This window comes from Vanessa atalanta, chromosome 8, assembly GCF_905147765.1.
Source record: "Vanessa atalanta chromosome 8, ilVanAtal1.2, whole genome shotgun sequence".
Lineage (NCBI taxonomy): Eukaryota > Metazoa > Arthropoda > Insecta > Lepidoptera > Nymphalidae > Vanessa > Vanessa atalanta.
In genome coordinates, this window is record NC_061878.1 from 814,035 (window position 1) to 837,479 (window position 23,445).

General features: G+C 33.3%; 2 protein-coding genes across 5 annotated transcripts in view; one reads left to right on the top strand and one right to left on the bottom strand.

The window, feature by feature from the left end:
• The first annotated feature begins 314 nt into the window (after positions 1-314).
• LOC125066062 (vacuolar protein sorting-associated protein 18 homolog) lies at positions 315-7,252 on the top strand. Of its 2 annotated transcripts, XM_047673963.1 has the most exons (10): positions 315-756; positions 1,007-1,338; positions 2,190-2,237; positions 2,469-2,780; positions 2,853-4,075; positions 4,275-4,444; positions 4,610-4,761; positions 5,084-5,149; positions 5,480-5,645; positions 5,743-7,252. In XM_047673963.1, exons 1-10 carry the CDS (start codon positions 498-500, stop codon positions 5,976-5,978), a joined length of 2,964 nt encoding a protein of 987 aa, XP_047529919.1. In that variant the 5' UTR covers positions 315-497; the 3' UTR covers positions 5,979-7,252. The 2 variants fall into 2 exon arrangements, with proteins under 2 accessions (XP_047529919.1, XP_047529920.1); XM_047673964.1 differs by lacking the exon at positions 2,190-2,237 and having other exon boundaries at positions 5,743-7,250.
• Positions 7,253-7,819: 567 nt separating this feature from the next.
• LOC125065572 (BAG domain-containing protein Samui) overlaps positions 7,820-23,445 on the bottom strand; it is a 29,535-nt gene continuing 13,909 nt past the window's right edge. For 2 of the 3 annotated variants that reach the window (XM_047673256.1, XM_047673257.1), the window contains exons 2-3: positions 10,170-10,314; positions 7,820-9,970 (exon numbers count right to left, since the gene is read on the bottom strand). In XM_047673256.1, the coding sequence (XP_047529212.1) occupies positions 8,118-9,970; positions 10,170-10,314 (1,998 nt within the window). In that variant the 3' untranslated portion in view covers positions 7,820-8,117. Of the gene's footprint in view, positions 9,971-10,169; positions 10,315-18,398; positions 18,585-23,445 lie in introns of those variants that run through there. The other variant, XM_047673255.1, reaches the window with a different exon arrangement.

The following is a 23,445-nucleotide window of genomic DNA, read 5'->3' on the forward strand; positions in this document are numbered from 1 at the left end:
AATCAGTCTAAGAAGTATCCGAAAAATAATTTAATCGCACTGATATATTAATAGAAAACAAAAAAAAATGAAGTACTCTGAACTTATTTATTTTTAATTTGGTCACATTTTTATTACGATCGTGAATGCCAAATAATAATGATTATTTTTAAGTAGTTATTGAATAAAAAATGACTAGCTTACTCAACATATTAAATGATATTTAAATACAATATATAAGTTTTCAAACATTTACATTGAACCATACTAATTGGTATTTAAACGTAAACAATAACGTCAGTTGTCAAATAAAGTTAAATGTCAAATAATATCAAGACAAGGTAGTAGATAATGATCGATTTGTTTATAAAAATAAATAAACTGAAAAGTATTTTGTATTTTATAAAGTCGTATAATAGCTTTTTGAAAGCATATAGATTATAAAGTAATAAATTGTAATAGCAGTCTAAAAAATCTGAAGCATTTTCAATAGGAACACTTATCAATAGGCCTTTAAGATGACTTCGATTTTTGATCAATATGAGCAAGCCTCCCAGGTTTCCCAGCGTTCTGTACCTGCATCAGAACAGATGACATCTTCTGGATATATTAACATGCAGTTAAATGATAACACACCAATGTTCTCCAAACAGAAGATGAATTTCAATCCCTCAGATTTAATAACCCATGTTGCCGTGTCTAGTGATTTTCTTGTCCTTGCTATGGCTAATGGAAAGCTGTTTAGACTTGATTTGAAGATGCCTGATCAGCATGAAGGTAAGCAATGCAATAAAACGTTTTTGAAGATTTTTGCATGTACATAAACTAAAGATTATTATTAGATAGTGATACTGTTATTTTTATATACTTTATCTTAAAAATAATATAATTCAATATAACTCAAATTACTATTATTCTCAAACATTTTTATACTATAATTAAAAACTAAAAAAAAAAATTTATCAAAAATCTACTAATCATAATCTAAAAATAAAATTAAAAAAATATATTTCTCTTAAATTTTCAGAAATACAATACACAAAATTTGTGCAACCAAACTCAAAACTAACTTCAATTTTCCTCGATCCACTTGGGTACCATCTTCTCATGGCATTCACTGCTAGGAACAAAGATGGCAACCCAGAACTAGTATACTTGCATCGTAAGAGTAGTAAGCTCAAGACAGTGACAAAATCTAGAAACTATGAAGTGACAGAAGTAGGTTGGAATTATGAAAACAAGTCTACAGTTACGACGGGACCTATACTGCTGGGTACGTCTCAAGGGCATATTTTGGAGACTGAGCTTGAAGCTGATAGTGACAAAATGTTTACAGCTACCCAGCAGTATTGGAGACAGGTAAGATAACAAGTGTACTCTAAATTTTATTTATCTAATAAAAAAATAATAATGTGAAATAAAGTCTTACTTGTGGTGGGATAGTGCAATTAGAATTACAATGGACAAAACTTGCATCACTAAGAAATTGCCAGCTCTAAAAATGGATTTTTTTTAACATTCTAATTATATAAAATTTACAATAAGTGCCAAAAAATTTGAGTATGCTCATTGGCCAAACTAATTCCTTTAACCTATATTTCATCTACTTTTACCTCATTGCCTTTGTTAAATAATATATATATATATAGCTTTGCGATTTATGACAGCGTTTTATTGTACTATTATTTATATCCTACAAATTCAATCAAGATTAAGAAGTATTTTTTTGTAAATTATAATTTGGATACAATAGTACTTCTAAAATTTGACTCACTATGTGTAATTACAATTATTTATTATTTCCTTACCCAGACTAAAGGCTCTCTATATCAAATAAAATAATTATCCATTATGTGATTTAGTCATAATGACATTTCAAAGAAAATTATCATGTTAATAACATGTAACTCCTCTCAATAAAACATCAGAGATAAAAGCTTAGTCTTAGTCTTATATTTTTTGGAGAAGCTGTGATAGATATTTGACAATCATGAATTAATGAGCAATTTTAATCCTTCTATATTTAATAAAGATTTTAACTTTGAATCGTATTGAGTATAACAACAGGTTCTAGTTTTGCATGTATAATAATGAATATTATAAAGGCTATTGTTGTTTGCAATGTTAACATTTACAATATAACCTGATGACTTATAAATTATATGTATTGTATGATGTTTATTATATGAATTTGTTTTTATCTCCTTAAGCTGCCTAACTATCTGCCTATATACGGAGGCAAGGAAATCGATGGTTTGGTAACGAAATATTTTTTATCTTTTGCACGTTATATTGTTATTTGTTCTTGTCACTTTTTAATCACCTAATATAACTGAATCTTTTTAATAACTGTGAGATTGAGTAACAGTTTCTAATTCAATATATAAAATTATATGTTAATTTTATTGACAACAAATATTACAAGAAGAATGACATGATTTTCTAACAATAATCTTAATCTAAACTTATCGTAATTGTTTCCTTTCCAGATATTTGATATCGGTAAAGGCACAGATACACCAATAACTGGAATCCAATTCCATAGGGTATCAAATACAAGCAAATACTTTATTTTTGTCACTACCCCGACAAGATTGTACCAGTTTATTGGACATGCGATGATAACAGATGACAAGCCGTCCCTCCAATCCATATTCTATTCATATCTGACCACCCCGGAGACTGGATTCCAAGAAATACCTTCGACATTGAAATATTCGAAACTTCAGTTCTATTTTGATAAAACGAATACTCCAAAAACATTCGCATGGTTGACGGAGCCTGGAATATTTTATGGACAGGTAAGACATGTCCGTATCAGCACTCTTGGTTTTTTATACTTAGACAATTAAAGTTCTTGTTTTGATTTGCAGTTGGATCCAACATCTCAACAAAACTCGAACTCACTTTTTACACAAAGCGAACTCATTAACTATCCATCCGATGATGGAAATAGTAAAGAAACGACACCGATATCCTTCGTTTTAACAGAATTTCACGCGGTTCTCATGTACTCTGATAGAGTCAAAGCCGTGTCTCTATTAAATCAAGATCTAGTTTATGAAGACAAATATTCTGAAGTACATGGAAAGTTAAAGAATATAGTCAAGGATCCAATAAGACGGACTATTTGGGCGGTCACCGGTAACGCTGTCTTCAGATACAAAGTCAGTAGAGAAGAGAGGAATGTTTGGAGGATTTATTCCGATAAGGAACAATTCGATTTAGCGAAACAATATTGCCAAAATAATCCCGCATTCATCGATATCATCAACGTGAAGCAAGCCGAGCTGCTCTTTGGGAAAGGCGATTATGATAGGAGCGCAGAAATTTACGCGGAAACTCAGAGCAGTTTTGAAACTGTGTGCCTGAAGTTCCTAGAAGTCGAACAAGTGAATGCGTTGAAAGTTTACCTGGGGAAAAGATTAGATGCCTTGGAAGACGATAAAACACTCATATCGATGATCGTTATCTGGATGACTGAATTGTATTTATCACAGCTCGGCACACTTAGACGTAAAGGAAAAGCTGATGCGCAAGAATACCATCAAATACAAAGCGATTTCGAAGTTTTTCTTCTACAGCCAAAAGTGGTAAAATGTATGCAGCACATAAAATCAGTAGTATACGATCTCATGTCCTCGCATGGAGACAAACAGAATCTAATCAAATTAACGGTGATCAACGAGGACTATGAAAACGTTGTCGCCCAAAATATTTACAAGAAATCATACACTGAAGCGCTAAATATGCTCACGTCTTTGAAAAAGTCCGACTTGTTCTATCAATTCGCTCCAGCTCTCATGGAGGAAATGCCGAAGCAAACGGTCAACGCGTTGATCGACCAAGGGCCCTTGCTGAGTCCCTCGAAACTCCTACCGGCATTCCTCTCGTGTGAGAATGATAAGGCCCACGTGACTGAAATTATAAGATATTTAGAATTTATGTTACAAAACTTTAACGTGAAGGATCGGGCGATACATAATTATTTATTGACGCTGTACGTCGAGCACGACCATCTAGCTCTAATGAGGTATCTGGTGAGGCAAGGACAAGAGTTGTCGATGGTGAACTATGATGTTCATTACGCTCTGAGGTGAGCATTGGTAAATAAGTACACTGGTAGTCGCTAAAGATTCGTTCGGCATGTTGGAATTGTGGGACTATGAAATGCATATACACGAGTAGGACGCGTAGATATATCTATCAAAATATAGTTACTGATAGTGCCAAACGTCCTAAGGATCTACATAACTAAAAAGTATTCTGATTTAGTATCGTTTAAATAATTTCAGGCTCTGCAGAGAGAAAGGTCTGTCCGAGGCCTGCGTGAAGCTGTCCGCCCTTCTCGGGCTGTGGGAGTCGGCGGCGGAGCTGGCGCTCGACGTGGACGTGGCGCTCGCCAAGGGCCTCGCCGACTTGCCGGACGACCCCGCGCTGCAGCGCCGCCTTTGGCTCGGCATCGGTGAGTTGCTTCGTCGGCCTCGCTTGACGCTTTAGTTACATCTAGTATATGTGTTTTATTACGATAAATAAAAAAAACACAACAATATTGAATTAAAAATATATCATATTTAAATATTGCACATTGCTGTTTTATTCCACTGGTCAATAGTAAAAAATATTACAGCGGAACATGTGATAACGAAGAACCAAGACATCAAGGAAGCTATGAGTCTTCTCGAAGAGTGTCCTCTTATTAAAATAGAGGATATCCTGCCGTTCTTCAGTGATGTAGTCACCATCGACCACTTTAGAGAGCCTATTTGTCAATCTCTGCAGGTATGACCCTAACATTTCTTTCATCTGTAATTTTAATCTTGCACACTACACATGACTAATTACACACAGACCACGAAATGTAGTTTAAATTCAGCTCCTTAGTGCCTTATTAGATATCCTCTACACCAGCGGGGCAGCGAACAGTGAAAGATATAGTTTAATATATTATCAAATCAAAAAATGTAAGGAGCGTATGCTTCAGTACTGATCTGACAACATTATTTAATTCCAAAAGTGTATGTACATGACAGTTGCAGAGAGATCTTAAGTTTTAATTTGTTTTCGTAATTCAAATATTGAAGTGTATTTATTTTTATTTTAGGAGTACAATAATCAAATAGAGGAGTTGAAGGCTGAAATGGAAGACGCAACGAAATCAGCCGAATATGTGAGTAACTGTTTAATTTGTACCGTGATCATATGAAATGTCTTTTTATCGAATATTCAAAATATATTTTCAAAAATATTTTATACAGATAGGACAGGTGCTATATATATCTGTCAAAAGTAATGTTCTTTATTGGCAATTGCAATCGGAATATCATTGAAAACAAGTAGGTATAACTAAAATCCATCATATGGACGGAAGTTATTTCGATATATTTAATGCACATCGACGCATAGTCAGTTCTAGTAGTCCCTTAGACGTTTCTCATATTATAGTTCAACAAAGCTTTCTCTTGATATTCTATTACTGCAAGCGCTCCGCCCGCACCAGGTCCGCAGCGAGATCCAGTCGTTCCGCAACCGCAGCGTGCTGGTGTCGGTGGGCGACGCGTGCTGCCTGTGCGACATCGCGCTGCTGCTGCGGCCCTTCTACCTGTTCCCGTGCGCGCACCGCTTCCACAGCGACTGCCTGCTCGCCGAGACGGCGCCCATCCTCGGTACGATACGGGCCGCGCCGACCTTGTGTCGTCGTCGAATTATTGCGACACAAGAGTTAATCTCGTATAACTGCAGTTTTTTATGATTATTCGACAGCTCCGGCGCGGCGAAACAAGTTGACCGATCTCCAGCGGCAGCTCGCAGTGCTGTCCAACATAGAGCTGTCCACGGTCACGTCGACCGGTTTGCCCCTCAGGGAGGTGCTCAAGAATGAAATAGACGACATCGTGGCCAGCGAGTGCGTCTTCTGCGGCGAGCACATGATCGCTTGCATCGACAAACCGTTCATTGCGGACGAAGACTGGGACCGAGTCATGAAGGAATGGGAGTGAATGATAAAGTTCATTTATTTGGTTTGCAATAAGCTTTGATTAAAAAACGGAATGGTTATGAACAATTTAAGAAAAGTTAAAAATATTTTTTTATCTGAGGTCATTAATAAATTATTTGATGGTAAACATATATCTCATATATATATTTTAGTGACATAAATTATTGTTGTCCTAAATATTCTAACAGCCTAATCATTTCACACAAGATTAATCTTAACCGTAGAAAAGACTGACCATCTTGTCATTACTAAAAGTTTTTAAAATTTGAACGAGAAAACCGTCTCTCGTAAGGCCAGTACCCGTTACATAATATTCTGATTTGTTCTCATTTATCTATAAAACAATAATTATTCTTAATATTAAGTATCAGGATTACTGGCACTATAACAATTGTTTTATCTTCTAAGTTTTAATAAATTCTTGTTTATACAATTCGCAATTGTAGTTGATACGCATTCACGCTTAAGTACTCAACTGAAATTGAGGCTGGCATGTAATTTGTGTTTTTCTAATGGAATGCATGCAGGTGTAATATGTAGAAGTACGTTATATGATTCATTTCGTGCTCGGCGCTAAAGGCAACACGCTGTGAGGAAACCTACATACTCTAAACCTTCTTAAATGGAGAGGAACTTTCAAACCAGAAGCGGGACCTTTGTTACTTTACTTTATGTCAAAAAAAAAGTTTGTGTATATTTTAGTTATATATAATAGAAAAATTTACTAAATATTTTCAAATGCGTTATATTTATTTCAGCCACAGGTTTTGTCTATGACTGTATTAGAGAAATTTTAATTATTTTATTTTAAGGTGCGTATAGACTAGATCATTTACTTGAACAACCGTCCTTGCGTATCACCGTTTCACGAACCGAACTTTGAGCAACACTCCATATTTTGTTGGAACTTGAATTTTCAAAACAAAGAGCGTTTTGGTCTTGAGTAAACGAACGATAGAAAGAAACTTTAAAGGTAAACTCACTTGAAATAAAACTAAACTGAAATAAAACAGACGTGTCTGCCCGTGACCACGAACACTGCAAAGTGCTCGAAACGTCGGGATGTTAAAATAATTAATATACGCGATTAAATCCGTTAAAAACTAGTTTTATTTCAATGTGTAATAATCGCGAAAATCTAAGACAACATTATGTAAACTCACTTGCCGAGAGCATTACGTCTAACACTCGCATTCGCAGGAACGGGTCTAGTCTATATTCAACTTTAGATTTTTTTACATCTATTTAAGCTATTAATAAAGTAATAATAATATATACTGTGATCGTATGCTTATTCCATAAATGTATTTAAATTATAATAAATAAATATGAATATTATAAATATAGTTTTTTATTTAATGGTATACTATAAGTAATATTTAAATTGTATTATAATCTCTTTGAGAGCCGAGATGGCCCAGTGGCTAGAACGCGTGCATCTTAACCGATGATTTCGGGTTCAAACCCAGGCAGGCACCACTGAAATTTCATGTGCTTAATTTGTGTTTATAATTCATCTCGTGCTCGGCGGTGAAGGAAAACATCATAAGGAAACCTGCATGTGTCTAATTTCAACGAAATTCTGCCACATGTGTATTCCGCCAACCCGCATTGGAGCAGCGTGGTGGAATATGCTCCAAACCTTCTCCTCAAAGGGAGAGGAGGCCTTTATCCCAGCAGTGGGACATTTACGGGCTGCTAATGCTAATAATCTCTTTGAAAATGTTTCGATATATATCTAATAATATTTTTACGTGCACATAAATATAAATTTGAAATAATATTTACCTTATTCATGTAATTTAACTTATTAAAGTATGTAGGTACAAACAAAAACAAAAATGTGGATTCATAAGTTTATTGAGAAAATTGTGTTATCAAGTAATGATAAACAATAAATTAATTTAAATATTAGGATTTTAAATTAGAGGAGACCATTCCAAATCCTATAGTACATACAGCATCTCTAATGCCAAGTTGCAATATTAAAAACTTAAAATGTACAAACGTAAACAATATATGTGGCAACACCAGTGTTAAATAGCACAAAGAATTAACATGAAGAAGGGAAAGGCAGGTCGTAGGCCACGTGCGGCGGTATCTAACCGTGTCTAAAACAATTCACTAATCCAAACTAAATTTATTGACTAGCAGCACCGTCGACTTCCATTTCCTGCGAATCAGTTTTATTCGAATCTCCCTTAGCATTAGCATCAACTTGCATTACTTCCTCCTTTCCGTCTTTATTATCTAAACTCTTATCTTGCTTATCAACTGTTACTTCACTAGTGTTTACAGCTTCACTTACTTCGTTTTTATCTGTAATTTCTTTTTTGTCCTCCTTCTCACTATCCTTAGTTTCTTTGTTTTCGGTTGCCACTTCTTCCTTTTTGTTTTCTTTAACATCTTTCTTATCTTTGCTCTTGTCTCGTTTCTTAATTGTTTTCTTGGGGCTTTGCTTTTTTTCAGCATTTTCTGGAGCCTTTTGGGTTTCAGTGGTAGGTTCTAAAGTTGCATTGGAGGCTTTGGTATCATCAGGTCGTGTATCGGCTATAACTGGTTGCACTTTTTCTGCTTTGTCCGTGGCTTGCACTTCTTCGCATTTTGGTTCTTCGGGTTTTTGTTCTTGAATATTTTCTTCTATTTGTCCTTCCAATCCGGGGGTAGTGTCTTGTGCTCCTTGTGCTGTCAGAGACTGATTTTCTTTGGTAGTTTCTTTCATTTCTACATCACCGTTTTGAACATTTTCTTGTGTAACTGCAGCATTTTCACCATCTTTATTTTGCATATCTATATCTTGTGGCTGAGTTGAGGCGAGAGCTTTGTTGCTGTCGGCTTTAGCCTCCAATACAGCTATACATTTTTGAATGCACTTTATAGCCTCCTTCCTCGCCTGTCTAATGTTTTCTTTACCATCAGTTTCAATATTGTCTAATTTAATGAGATTCCTAGTCAACATCTCATCTAGATATAAATATTGTTTATCGTTTTTGGTACCTTTGAAATTCTCAACATCCGTCATTAGATTGAGAACGTCGGTTTGAATACTAAGAATCAGTGTAATGGGGTCGTTAGCCGACGGTGCTTGTGGCTGTGGCGGAGTCTGAGGCGCTTGTGGGGGAACTTGACTATGTGGTGGTTGCTGAGGAGCTGTCTGTTGTGGCGGTGGAGCCTGTCTCTGTTGCGGAGAAGGCTGCTTCTGTTGTGGTGGAGCTTGCTTTTGCTGTGGTCTGGACGGAGTTTCTGCTCTCGGTGCAGGTTGTTCCTGATATGTCTGCGGCTTAGGAGACTGTGATCGCTGTGGCGATGGACCTCTATTGAACGCGGCCTGTGGGTACATCTTCTGTTTTGTGAACGGTTGTGGTCCTTGTCTAAAGAAGGGTCTATCGAAGCTTTTAGCAAAGGGAAATCCTACTGGACCATCATCGGCGAAATATTGGTCCCTATCGATATGTGGCTGCGGCGGCGGTACATAAGTGGGCTTCGCTTCTGCGAAATGAGTGCCATGATCGACAGATTTATTTATCACTGGTTCGTCCCTTCCTTCTACGAAGATTGGTATGTGTCTTACATTAGAAGATTGCTCGGGTTGATGTGGTTGCTGTTGCTCTTGATGGTTTTGTCCACTCATTTTGTTACAATTTGGATTTACTGTACGATGATCAGGAGGTGCTGACATTGATCTGTGCGATCTTTCGTCAGCATCAACCACACTGGGATCTGCTGGGCTTTTCTGTCCTAAGTCGACTGTATTTCTCAAGCCGTATTGTGGTAGCGGTGTCTGCTCGTCTTGTACCTGTTCCGTGTCCTGTTCAGTCTGTGTAGCTGCGGTCTGGTGCTGGGGTGAGTGTGGTTGTGGCGAGGATGGTTGCTGATATTGTTCCTCTCTAGGGCCGAATCTTCGATTCCAATGTGAAGGAAAGTGTTCTCTAAACTCAGGCGGTATATCGTCGAATGGAAATCTGTCGAAACCTCCGAAGCTATCTGCGGTATCTGTAATGAATAAACGTTTTGTTATATTCTACAACTTAAGAAATGATAAATTATGTGAGTGTCTCGATTATTTTGAAATTCTAATATTAATACTCTATGTTAACTACAATCGTACAAAAATGATGTGAGAACTAACTGGCGGTCATTGAGTTGTATAACTGTTATTTTAAAAATAAATAATTAATTTTAATGCACCAACCGTCGATTCCGTCCTGACTGGAAGGGCGTCGCTTCCTGGCCCAGGTGGCGGGGCGCTGCCTCAGTCGCGCCGCTATGTCGGGATGGCGCGCCGCGAGCTCGCTCCACGCGCCCGATCCCTCCTCCTCATCAAATGGAAAACCGCGCTGTTGACAAACATATTATTACTAATTAATTTAATAATATTGATACGAGATGTACTAATTACAATATATAATACGCAGTGCAACTTGAAACGTACTTAATGGCTCTAGTTTAAAAATTGATAATATGGATTTGAATATGCTTAACTTAATTCGTCGAAACTATAGATTTTTGACAAAAAAAGTGTTAAAAAATGAGGAAGAATTAATGCGACGTTAACAGATTCAATGCGGTAGACTTTCAAAATGATTTAATTTAAATAAATATTAAAATTTCCATTAACAGTAGCGATAATTCGAAACATTCACCTTGGACTTTGTATTTAGGAAAATAATATCGAATGAATATAAAGGATAACAAATTGAATGAAAACAATGTCAGTAAGTAGTGTCATTTGCGTGACGAAGAACTGTCCATATTTGGTAGAAGAGGTCGAGTAACGACCTTCCTAGTCTACACTTCTGTATTACGCCGACTATCAGTTCAATACTGTCGTAAGTTTATCTCCACGAAATTCATATTCAATTCGTAAACCAATCGGTTAGTATGCTTATTTACGCCGAGGTATAATCAAATATCATTTCCAATAATTTTATTGCTGACAGCGACGATGGATAAAAGCAATAATTATAGGTTCAACGATTTAATTTATATTCGCAATCGTCGATAAACACTGATCAATGCAAAATTCAATGAACTGAAGGGACCTTCGGTTAAACGGCCGTTTGCGTTTACTGCGTTATTAAAAATATACATGGAGATGACGGATACGATAGGAAATACATATGGAAATGATCCTTGTTTTATCAATTTATAATTAAAATATTATATATTCAGTTCCGCACCTCATTCATTTACTCGGCAATTCCTCCTCGCTATTTCGAATGATAAATAAATTACTTTCATTTCTTACGTAATATAATATTTATGGATTTGCTTGACTTTCTTATTCTGCGCCATCAAATTATATTTTCAATATACATATTGGGAAACGAAATGAGCCTGTGAAATGTTTGATATAGCTATTGCTACTGAATGAGTGTGTTATAGCAAATATATAAAAAATGGAACGACAAACACCGTTACTCAGCAGAAGGTATTATTTTGGACAAGATTTGGTAAAAAATCGTCTATTTATCATTTAGATTTTTAAGAGAGCCATATTTGGATCTATACGTAGTTTAAAACTAATACATTAAAGGAATGCGTGGGCTGGTGTCGCTACAGTTGGGTAAATGCGTTCATATTTCGACGCTAAGTTGCCCAAAAGTTCAAATGCTTACAAAATTCTTACAAATGACTAATATACCTTGTACAGCAACGATAGTATTTTACAGCGACATCAATACCTAAATAAATATGTACTTAATTACAAAAGGGTCGGGTATTGTTACTGATAGTATAAATACCGATTCTTGAGAGGCGCCATTGTTCTGACTCAGTTCCGTGAAACTACGATTATCAAGTTTAATGAGACGTTTAATTGTAATTACAACAGCAATTTTAAAATACCTTTTTATATAAAAATGTTTATTAATTTATCTTAAAAATCTTGTCAATTACATTATTCTTGGTACATGAATAAAATATGTTTCAACTACATGTTTTAAAGTTAAGTAATAATTATGTTCCGTCTGCTAATTCTTGAGTACACTTACAATAAAGTATTTATTTCGATAGTAGAAGTTGTTATTGGTACAAGCGTAACCACTTGCAAGGTTTCGGTTTGCAGTCCGAATGTAATAAAAAGGATAGAACGTGTAGTGTCACACATTGGGGACGTTAAGTCACGTGCACGGATTTGCTTTTCTCGTTGACACGTATGACGATATGGTATACTAAAGTAAGTGACAAATATACCATAGTAAACAAACACAAATCTACGTTTTATTTTTACGATGGACAGGCGAATGGGATACCTGATTGTAGGAAATCTCTACACGTGATACTGACGCTAAAAATATAAACATTGAACACACCATAAATAACATCTTGGACGTCATATTGTCCATTGAGCTTATAATGCCACTGTCTCACTTACTCTTTAAATCCGAACACACCTACAAACTATTAGGTACTGTTTAATAGTTGTATAGTTCTCACCCACCCCGACGTACTTGCACAAATCCCTAATACCAAAAACATACCCATCGGTAATTAATTAGTCGATTACAAGTTTTGCCTTATAAATAATCATTTAAAATTGGAAGAAAATCTAATAAACAATATATTGACCCTATGTTAATATACGTCTCAGACTTTCTACTACCAAACAAAAATATTCTTACAGAATCTTGAAAATAGTCCAGATAAGTATAAATGATCAAATAATATATGGCAACAATGAACAAAAAATAACATAACCCTTCGACCTTCGAGACCCATATGTTCTATCCACTGGATCATACTGGCTCACTAACTGAACAAGAAAACAAAAGTAATAAATTGGTATCCTAATAAGGACAGCATAATTTACGGGAGGACATATTAATATTATTAAAACATTGTCGTTCTTTTGTGCGATACAATATTTCCTCTTACTTTTTAGAAGGTATTGTTCATGACAAAAATGTGGGCGTATCAATGTTTAATTCGGCAATGATAAAAATTGTCGTAAAAAATTTAAATTTTGGGTAAAAGAGCATTGAAATTTTAAGGAAATCTTCATTTAATCATACAGACCCGTTACGTGTTATTTTAAATATGGTCAAATACGTTTTTGGGATTAATCCAACGTGAAAAATAAATAAGTATATATAAGTATATATTTTTACTTCCCTCGGGTAAAGGGCCGCCCCCTTATATATATATATATCTCTAGTCAGCAACCAAATTTGCTAACGTACGATGTTTGTGATTAGAATCGGCAATAACTCATGTATTCAATTAACCATTTAATTAAATTTACACAGATCTAAGGAAAATATAGCTTGGCTATTTTTCAACGTCAATTAAGTACAACTTTATGTTCTATACAAGTCAATAAACTTGACAGCAACAGGAGATTGTCAGGTTTTATTGTCGTAAATCTCATAAATGTAAAACGGATTTACATTAATAATATAATATAATCGTAACAATGTCCTATTTGTGTAGAAAATATTTTTTTTTTCCTGTCTAGAAAATAATCTAATTTACAACAAGTTTACGAATATTATTATCTTTTTCTTATGTGTGTTTTCGAGTTGAAAACCCAGCAAGCACTGCTGACTATTCACGTACTTATTTAACAAATACTTACACGCAAACACGTGCATTTTGTGTTTATATTCATCTTGTGCTCGGTGAAGGAAAATATCGCGAGAAAACCTACACATGTCCGGTTATATTCTGTCACATGAACTAAACAACTAGCATTGCGTGGTTTAGTAAACTCAAACCCATCATTGTATGAGAAGAAAGCTTTAAAAGCGGGACGATCTGTAACTTTACATTTTATGGCCCGATATGTCAAATATACCATTTTATAATATATATAAATAATAGCGATCATTTATGACATACTATGAGCAGTGTGGCATTTCCAACACGATAACATCACAACCACATGCTAAACATTGATATTTAGCGTAACGGGCAGACTTCGATGTTTACTATTTTTAACCGACTTCAAAAACTGGAGAAAAATTATCAATTCGTTTGTGTATATTAAATGTGAATTTTGTATGATTACGTTTTTTTTCTATAGTTATTTATGAGTAAGATTCAGTATAGCTTCTAATTATAACATAACATCAAACATAAAAAAAAATGCAATACTAAGTAATAGAATGTGCACATTCATAATACTTCTTGATTTAAGAATATTAGACAAATGTAAAAAAAGTGTTTGATAAACGTGTTTTAAAATAAAAAATTAGAAATATTTGAACATTAAAAAAATACACATAAGCAATGATACTAAAGAAATACTGATATAAATAGGATCTAAATCATTATTCGGTGAAGAATAAAAAACACGCAACGCACCAACCAAACCCACGTCGAAACTTTCACAAAGGTTACCTAACAAACGGGTCCTTAAAGTAAACATTTAATTTTATGCAGCTGTTATTTAATTCTTTTATCGCGGATGACATCAGCGCGTGTAGGAGATGAGAACTGCGTCAGAGGCGAGAGATCTGAATAAATATCAGGTACGATTATAGACAGCGGCATAGACCGCTTAAGATTCCGAAATCCTTCCTAAGTTAAGGTAATGAATCCCGCTGATACTTACATTATAAGGCAATGTATATTGTTCTAAACATAATTTTATTAAATTTGTTTGTTTTTTTAATTATTATTAAGGGCTATTCTTTAGAAATAATGACCGATTCCAATTTTGGGTTTTTTTTTCTGGTAGGAAGCTTGACATTATTCCTGAGGGCTATAGGGTATAAATTATATTTATATCGTAACATTTTCTTTATTAATGAATTACATACGCGGGCTTGTATATAGATGTATATAATAATAAGCCACATTTGCGCTAGTCCCCGACTTTTTCTCAGTGCAAGGGTAGTCGGTCTTTGGTAGTTCTGGCAAAGACCAGTTATGTGTCTTAGAACTGTTGCAAGTTTAGTGTATGCGTAATAAAAAATAAAAATCCTTTAATTATTATTTATACGTACTCATTATGGTAAGTGATTTGTTTATATTTACATATTATAGTTAAATAATCTTACATATACAAGACTGCGTGTGTTAAGTAAGATATAAGGTCATTTAATAAATTAATTATGTTATTGGAAATGGCAATTTTTCTTAGATAAAAAACGAGATCAGCATCCCTGAAGTAATATCAAAAATATTATAAATATAGCTAGATAGGTGCAGGTATCCGAGTTTAAAGATTTAATCTCCAGATACAGCAGTGAGTCCATAACAAAACATAATAAAATGAGTAATAATTTCTCTGGCTCGTAAGACATTTCATGTTTTTAAAGTTGTAAGTCTCATCCCGCTATCCTATCTGCCAGATATTAACCAGCTTCCGCTGGTTAATATCTGGCAGATCGAAATTCAAATCCGGGATCAGGTCAGTAAAATAAATAATAACATGATGATGGAAAAAGAAACAGTACCTTACGAATTACGATGTAACTGCTTATTGAAACAAATAATTCTGAATATCAGGTGGCACTTGTTTGAAAAGCATAAAAAGTGGACATGTGTTAAAATTGATAATTTCGACATTTAAATATTGAATACGAACGTAATAAGTCATTGACCTGCAAATATCTTCGTTTCAATTTAACATCGACTTCGTTACACGAAGACAGCTAATACAATAAGACTAAAAAATAAGTGACTAAGCACGATGACTTCAAAGTGATTTCATAAGTTCAGAGAGAAAGAGCGAGAGAATTTCCTTTGAGAACATTAATCGAATACGATACATTCCATGTGCCGTTGATTAATTATTGATAAAGTAGTATAATGTCATTAAAGTTTATACTTTATTAAAAAAAAAAAATTACGGAAAAGATGCAGAAACATTGCAAGTGATAACTATATTACAAATTGCGACCACATAAAAAATAATCGAATTAATAACAAAAAGGAAATACCAATTATCATTCGTCTTCGTCTCTGTCGCGATAATGAGGTTAATAAGAAAACGACAGGCCGTGCTTTATATGGTACAAGAGACACGTCCGGTGATTACAGGTATACTAATAATGTATTAATCTCGAATGATTTCTCGTTGTCATACCGTATTTGCATCGTATACGTAGGCGATGTGACGCATTACAGAGACGCCGGACCGTTTGTAGTCGATATTTTACCTTCTAAGCCAAACAGCACTGACATCATCGGCTAAACTTAGAAAAGTGTTTACTTGAAACGAGGATTTCACGAAGCCGGTCTTCGCGGACGATCCATGAACTTGTCCGGTGCTACACGCTATGTAAATATTACATTTTTTTTTGTTTACAAAGCACTTAAGTGTTATGTCAAGACTATTCTTATCAATATATGATATTTATTAGTACTGAAAATTAGTTTAATAAGAATTAACGAGGTGGACGAATAGATTTTAAAAGTTCTGGTTATAACGGATGACTTAGAGTGATCTATTTATATATATTGTAATTCATAAATTCAAGTAAAATAAAAAATTGGCATTCTGATTTTGGTGTGACATTTTGTCATTTTTCAAGGTGACATGAAGGCGATAAGGAAATATAATATACTTATTTGACTAATAAAAAATAGTCGACGAGCGAAAACTCAAGACAAACAATCGCTGCGATGTTTTAATTACTTTCAAAATCGTTCCTAGTCAATCCATTTCAGTAGCCACTCACAACGCTACATGTGTTTAACTAAAGCGGAACTCTGTAACATTTCAATTGGTCATGAACCCCTGATTAACACAAAACAGTTACAGTTACGATGTAATCAAACCGAAATTGCATTCAGAAACGGCGCCTTCCTATCAATACTGTATTTGGAGCAGCACTTAAAATGTTAAATTACGCAGACGCGGAATTATCTGCAACAGAAGAGCCTATAAGTGAACGTTTAAGTGAGACGGCTGTTAAAGAGATTTGATTAAGTTAAATACCTACTATCTCTCCGAAAACCAACAAAGCGATACATACGGACTTACTAACGTAAAATTTCTGCGTATCATTATTGATTCGGAAAAAGGAGCACATCATTGCTAAACTAATCATCCAATTTTTTTTAAATTGTTATATTTTTATTGCCACAGACATATTGTCCGTGCCTTTCGTGTATCTAATCTTTAATTTATATTTGTTTTAGTATGCCTGCATGTTTTATTATCAGGCAGCATCACAATTTAAGTTTTACCTCTTAAACATTTAGGTAAAGCCGATAACGTTCACGATCATTTATTATTCGCGCGTTTTATGTTTTTACATCGTAAAATTTTCAGATTTAAAGCATAAATTTTCGAATTTTACAAACTTAATTAACTTGACCTGCTTGGTATGTGCGTCAAATCGTGTATCTGATTCTTTTAACCAGTTCCACCGCATCGATTTAGCTGGAACTTTACATACTCTTTTGGCGCTGGTGATGATACAATATACATATTTAAATTACATAATAAAATTACTTTCGTATAAGGAGCAAATAAAAAATATTTTTAAAGATGTTTTTGAACGAAATTGCTAAATAAAAAATGTTATGATATTACTAGTACCTTAGCTGATATTATGATCAATTATGAATCTATTATTGATACAGACTCAGACAAGTAAATTCCTACAAAAATAAGCTTTTAATACGGATAAATAAATTGCTTATTTCGATCAAAAACGCAATTTCAACATTCAACAAAATATTAGTTTCTTAATTATGATGAAATTTTTTTAGATTTAATCATTGATTACAACAGTTTTTGGACTTGATTTTTATTAATTTCATATTTATTTTTTTAATAAGTGATCTACTTACAAAGATATATAATATAATATTATATTTATTCTGAAAAGTTTTAGTTTTAAATATATCTGTTTTTTTTTTCAAAATATAAGTACCATCAATTTCGTCTTAGTGACCTCGTCCCCAAAGGCCACTTCAGTAGAAAACAGTATTTATTAAAGAACCCACATCTATAAATGGAGTTTCTATAACAGCTGCGCGCGCGCCGTTGACTCACGACCGGCGCGCGACGTGACTGTTTACATGGATTTTGTTTTATTTTGAGTTAAAACAAAGATTTGGAATAATAAAATTCCCACGTGACTAACGTCCATGGGAATTGTATGAGTTAAGATACGGTTTACGATAAGCACACGGTCCATTAATTTCTATTTCGACTTTGATACGATAAAAACATAATTATTTACCATATAATTTTGTAACATCAAAAAATCTATTATATTTTAGAAATTCTCGAGTAAATAAAGTCAAATCTACTAGAGATACACACCTTAATCATAAGGGTTACAAAGTAATGGTCCAAGATAAGTCCGTACTAATTTTATAAAACGATCAATTAACTTCTACTTCACCTTTCTGTAATTATAATATATTATTTTTAATTAATATTTCCGAAGGTTTCATTAAAATATGTAATTATAAATTAGAAGTATTCATCAATGAATATGTTTATTCAATAACCTACCTCATTTGTAGCGTTTCCGTAATATTCTGGAGGCTTATCCAAAACAACAGGTGATTCCATTACTCAAAAAAAAATCACTGGAATGTATCACAGAAATACACAACACTTCAATACGAAAAGTTAACGTAAAAATATATAAGACACTACACGCGAAATGTCCGTCTCACTGTTTCAATATGAACTGAGCTGGCGTAGCGTGAGCGGTTGTATTTATACAAACGCATAGATTTCTCGAAAAGTCTGGACTGTTCGAGAGAAGCGTGGCTACGACCCATTGAAACGAGCATTCTTTCGTATGAGTTTATCGATTTGTAATCGTACATTGCCGCTTTGAAGCAACAAAATATTGAGGAAGGAGACATTTACGATGAACAACGAGAAATGTATTCTAAAGTAATACCAAGGTCTTTGTTTTATTCCTGAAAGGAATGTATGCCTTTACAGATTGGGTTAAGAATTTTCGAGTACTTATATATACAGTATGAACATTGATATTTTAGGAATATTAAGTAAATGAAACACTAACAACGGACAAGTTATACACTCTGACGGCTCTACAGTAGTGTAATTTGTGTACAAAAGTTACACAAAGTATTATCCAACTTTTATTTTAAAAACGAAAATGAAGACAATATTATTTTCGTAAACAAGTGTGAATCATTTTCGCAATAATTTATTTAAAGTGACAATATGAAACACAATGACAGAACGTGTATATTTATTTACTTCGAAAATTTCATCCTCGGCAAAAAATTCGATGGCCCTTGAGTGCTTATGGGAACGAATCATAAATAATTTATCATTTTTTTATCGAAGTACATAAATATATTTACACGTATCTGTTTTTACTCACGTTCAATAAAAGACGTTACTTCCATAATACTATATGACATTGGCTTTAAAATTCGTCTCATTGGCTCACTTGGCACGACTATATCTGCTCTACGACTAAAAAGTACAAATTAATTGGACACTATCTAATAACTTATAGAGGAAAATTGATTTCGTAGAATGATGTGAGTAATCTGTACAGAATCGACAACAATGGACCAACATTTTTGATTTATCTATAGCATTAAATATGTTAAATACAAATACTTTAATAGAAAAAGTAAAATATTTGTGGTGTTGAAATGCCTAACTGAAAAAATTACATTCAAGTTACTATCAGTATTTAAAACGGGATATTTACCATGTTTTTTATTTTTATTTGGTGGAGCTCGATATTTCGACATTTCGACATTATCTACGAAAGTCTTGTTCACAGGACTCATTCAATCAGTAATAAAAATAATCACGTTAATTTAAAATCTTACATTCAAGTTAAACCACAATTTCAGTATACCAGATTTTTAGTATATAATATTATTATATTAGTTGATGCGTTTTCAGTTACCTGCTTAAATATGCAATAAGAATAAAAAAATAATTATTTAATCCAACGCATCCATTTCATTTGTGGTCGATTGATAGTGCAGACGGTCTAAAAATAATAACATTTTCTTAAACATGCGGAAGAGACGCTACAACAGTGAATCGTATAAATATAACGTAGTTGCGCTCTTTTAAAAAGTATACTTAAGCTAATGATACATCTAAAAGCGCTGAAATACAAAAAACTCAAATTAACAAAAACATACAGCGATTCTTATTTTTATTAGGTAAAATATCAAAACTTTACTTTTATATCGCTTTTTTTTTTCTTAAGTTTAGTTAATATCTCAGATTTGATGTACAGTTTATCGCCCAAATATGAAAAATATAAAAAAAAAATCATATTCAAGCTGCAGAGCGTATAAAATTATCATCATTTATACAAAAAAAGTTTTTAACATCTTTGTAAAACAAATCAGTTAAGAAATTTAAAATAGCCCTAAAAAGAGAATTCAATATAGAGTATGTGTTATAAAGTTCGTTTATGATAAATAGTTTTTAGTATAATTAAAAAAACAACTATGGTCGAGAGATTTAAATTGTCATCTGATAAAATAAATGATGAATGATTTAAAAAAAACGATGCCACGTGTTCCACCAATAGGGAAAGAATTCCACTTTGTGCTACAGATCAAGTTGATTAAGACTCAGTCTTCGGAAAGCTTACGTACATATTGTAAAAATATATATATGATAAAAAATCTAGACATAATATTTGTTGAGATTTTCATGCAAATTGTGTATATAATATACAGTTAATTTTTAACTAGTTAAAGACGACAAAAACACATTCTCACTCAGAGTCACTCTACATTCAATACAATTATTTTATAACATGACGTTACCAAAGTGTAACCACGCATTGATGTCTAGACGTTTAAAATAATAATAATACATTAATTTATATTCTTCAACAAAATACATGATTTTTTATATATTATATGTAAAATTATAGAAACGATTAAGCCAGTCAAATCACAGACGTGAGGATGAGGAGGAAGATTGTAATCACCGTTGACACCGTTGCATCCAAGTGCATTTAAAATTAAAATAAAATGATATTTGTATTTATACGAGCAATATTCTAAATATGTTAATTACTAATAATGTTTTGGTGTGCGTGTATTCGTAATTGTCTACTTAAATGTAGATATTAATTTGGTACTTATGGAATCGTCTGGATGGTTTTCAGCTCTATTTCTCGATTAACTCTTTGAATACAATGTTTGGCGAAAGTTTATAACTCATAGGTTAAGAAAATAACGCTGTATTAAATCAATATTTAGTCCGTACGAATTTCAGACAGAAATCTAGTAAGCCGTAGATAACACTTTTAAAATAAAACATCTAATGGGAATGACCACATTGGTAAACATTACAAAAGTTGGCAACATACTTAATGAGTCGCATCTAGACATGAATACTGTTATGAATGTCGAAAGTAACCAAACACTTGAATGAGTTCTAATTACAAATCTATAATTATAATCCTTAAGACAAATTATACTTACGATATGATACATAAAGGATTATAGGATTTCAAGTATCAAGTAACTTGTATGAATATGATACATCGCGTATGAAATATAATATCTTATTCAGAATTAGGAAAAAATATTATTATTTGTATGCAGTAGAATGGCAGGCAAGCACTATACTTTTGTTTCTTACCTCCTTATACTCTTTTTTTCGCTCTATAATATTTATACGTATCACCTACAGGCGCGGTTCGTGAGCGGTCATTCAGGTTATGAAAAAAATCGTACGTACGTAAAATTAAAAACCATTTAGAAATATAGAAAAACCAAAAAAATGTAAATAGACAAGTAATTTATTTATTTTTCGTAAATTCGAAATCATATTTTTTTTTAGTCGGACCTAGATGTCTCAAATATATTCAACTGGCCAAGAATAGATTACTTTCATTTGACCATCCCCAAATATTTTTAGCTGCGACAACTCCTGTTTTCCCACTGTAATTTGGGGATACATGGGACCCACGACCGACTTAGATTACACATAAAGAATCCTAAGCAGTCCATCATGGTGGGACATCTAAGGATCGCTTACAGTCAACTGTCACACGGACATAACTTCCTCAGCCTCTACGCATAGACAATGCCTTATTTTAAGGAATTACTGTGATATATCTATTTGGTTTAATAAAATATTATTTTAATCGTTGCTGCTGTAAATAATCAGGACGACAATGACTCCATCGGTCAGAATAGAACCTGCTACATTATCATCTAAAGACGACCGTATATTGTTACTGTCGTGCTATTCTCTCTATACTATATCGTATTTATATTTTCATTGTTTGCGCTATATATATAGCATATAGTGATATGCTAACAATATTCATCCCGACAGGTAAATTATGGCAGAACGTCCGATAAATATGACTTGGCCGACCAGCTCTTTATTCTAGCTAAAAATGGCTATTTGGGAAACATTCCAAAGTCTGCACTTAAATTAATGTTTCCATAAACATAAAATTAAATTATTTACGCCTTCTATATTATATATAATATTATTTGAGAGCCTTTATCGTTCGCACAGAGCTGTCAATGCTTAGAATGCTTCGATCTCGTCACAATACGTTACAAATTATTTGTTTATTTATCAGTTAAAAGTAATGCAAAAGGTCACACTATCCTATCGTTAAAAGTATAAAAAACTGACACACATTACCATTATGTTAGTAGGGATAAAAATATCAAGATTTTTAGTTTTCTGGATGTCTTTCAAATGTTCCATAAAATTGATCATTACATCGCCGACCATAAGATTTATGTCATGTCCCATTTTCTCATTATAATACATATTATGTAGATTATATAAGTACTACCATTTGGCACATGAAATCGGTTATGTGGTAACATTATTTATTAAAATCTTCGAAATTTTAGGACTGTAGCCATTTGTATGGATTTTTCTGAATGACTTAATGCCCTGTATTAAACATGAATACAGGAATTATAAACACAGTAATCTGTATGAATCAGTGCTGTGTGCAGTTAGACATTCTGACTGAATGCTACCACCTACCTCCATTAAAACATAGAGACGATCAAGTAATTCCGCATAAACGCATATTAAATTGCTTCATCAAGGTTCAAGGGACATAAAACTAAATATAGTTTCATAATCTGATATGCGATATTGACTATAATAATTATAAAATTTATACGATACGCCTATCAAAATGACGTAATACCGTAAATCGGTTATCATCATTTCACGAATGAGACACAAAGTTAATTCTTACTGAAGAATTAATCGCATCGCACTGATGTTAGTGGTCCAAATATGGGATGTATACCTATATAGTATATTTTTGTTTAATGTAACAATTGGTAATGAAATAAATAATATTTAACATAAAAGATATAACCATATACGCTAATCTTTATACATAAAATGCACATGTTGGGATATCATTTTAATATTATATTGATTAAATTATAAATTCACACAATAGACAGAACTACATATTATATTCAATGAAAATTAACTTTTATCTTTATAATTATGTAATATATCATATTACCATAGATCAGCTGTCTGGTTTTGGCAGCAATCGATGGCTAATGAACGGTCGTTGCCCTGT

What these genes read in the sequence shown, in the direction of transcription:
- LOC125066062 (XM_047673963.1), top strand. Translation starts at nt 498, where the DNA reads ATGACTTCGATTTTTGATCAATATGAGCAAGCCTCCCAGGTTTCCCAG. An exon ending in CCGCCTTTGGCTCGGCATCG is followed by an intron (nt 4,445 to 4,609) that starts GTGAGTTGCTTC and finishes AAAATATTACAG; the next exon opens with CGGAACATGTGATAACGAAG. An exon ending in CAACGAAATCAGCCGAATAT is followed by an intron (nt 5,150 to 5,479) that starts GTGAGTAACTGT and finishes CGCCCGCACCAG; the next exon opens with GTCCGCAGCGAGATCCAGTC.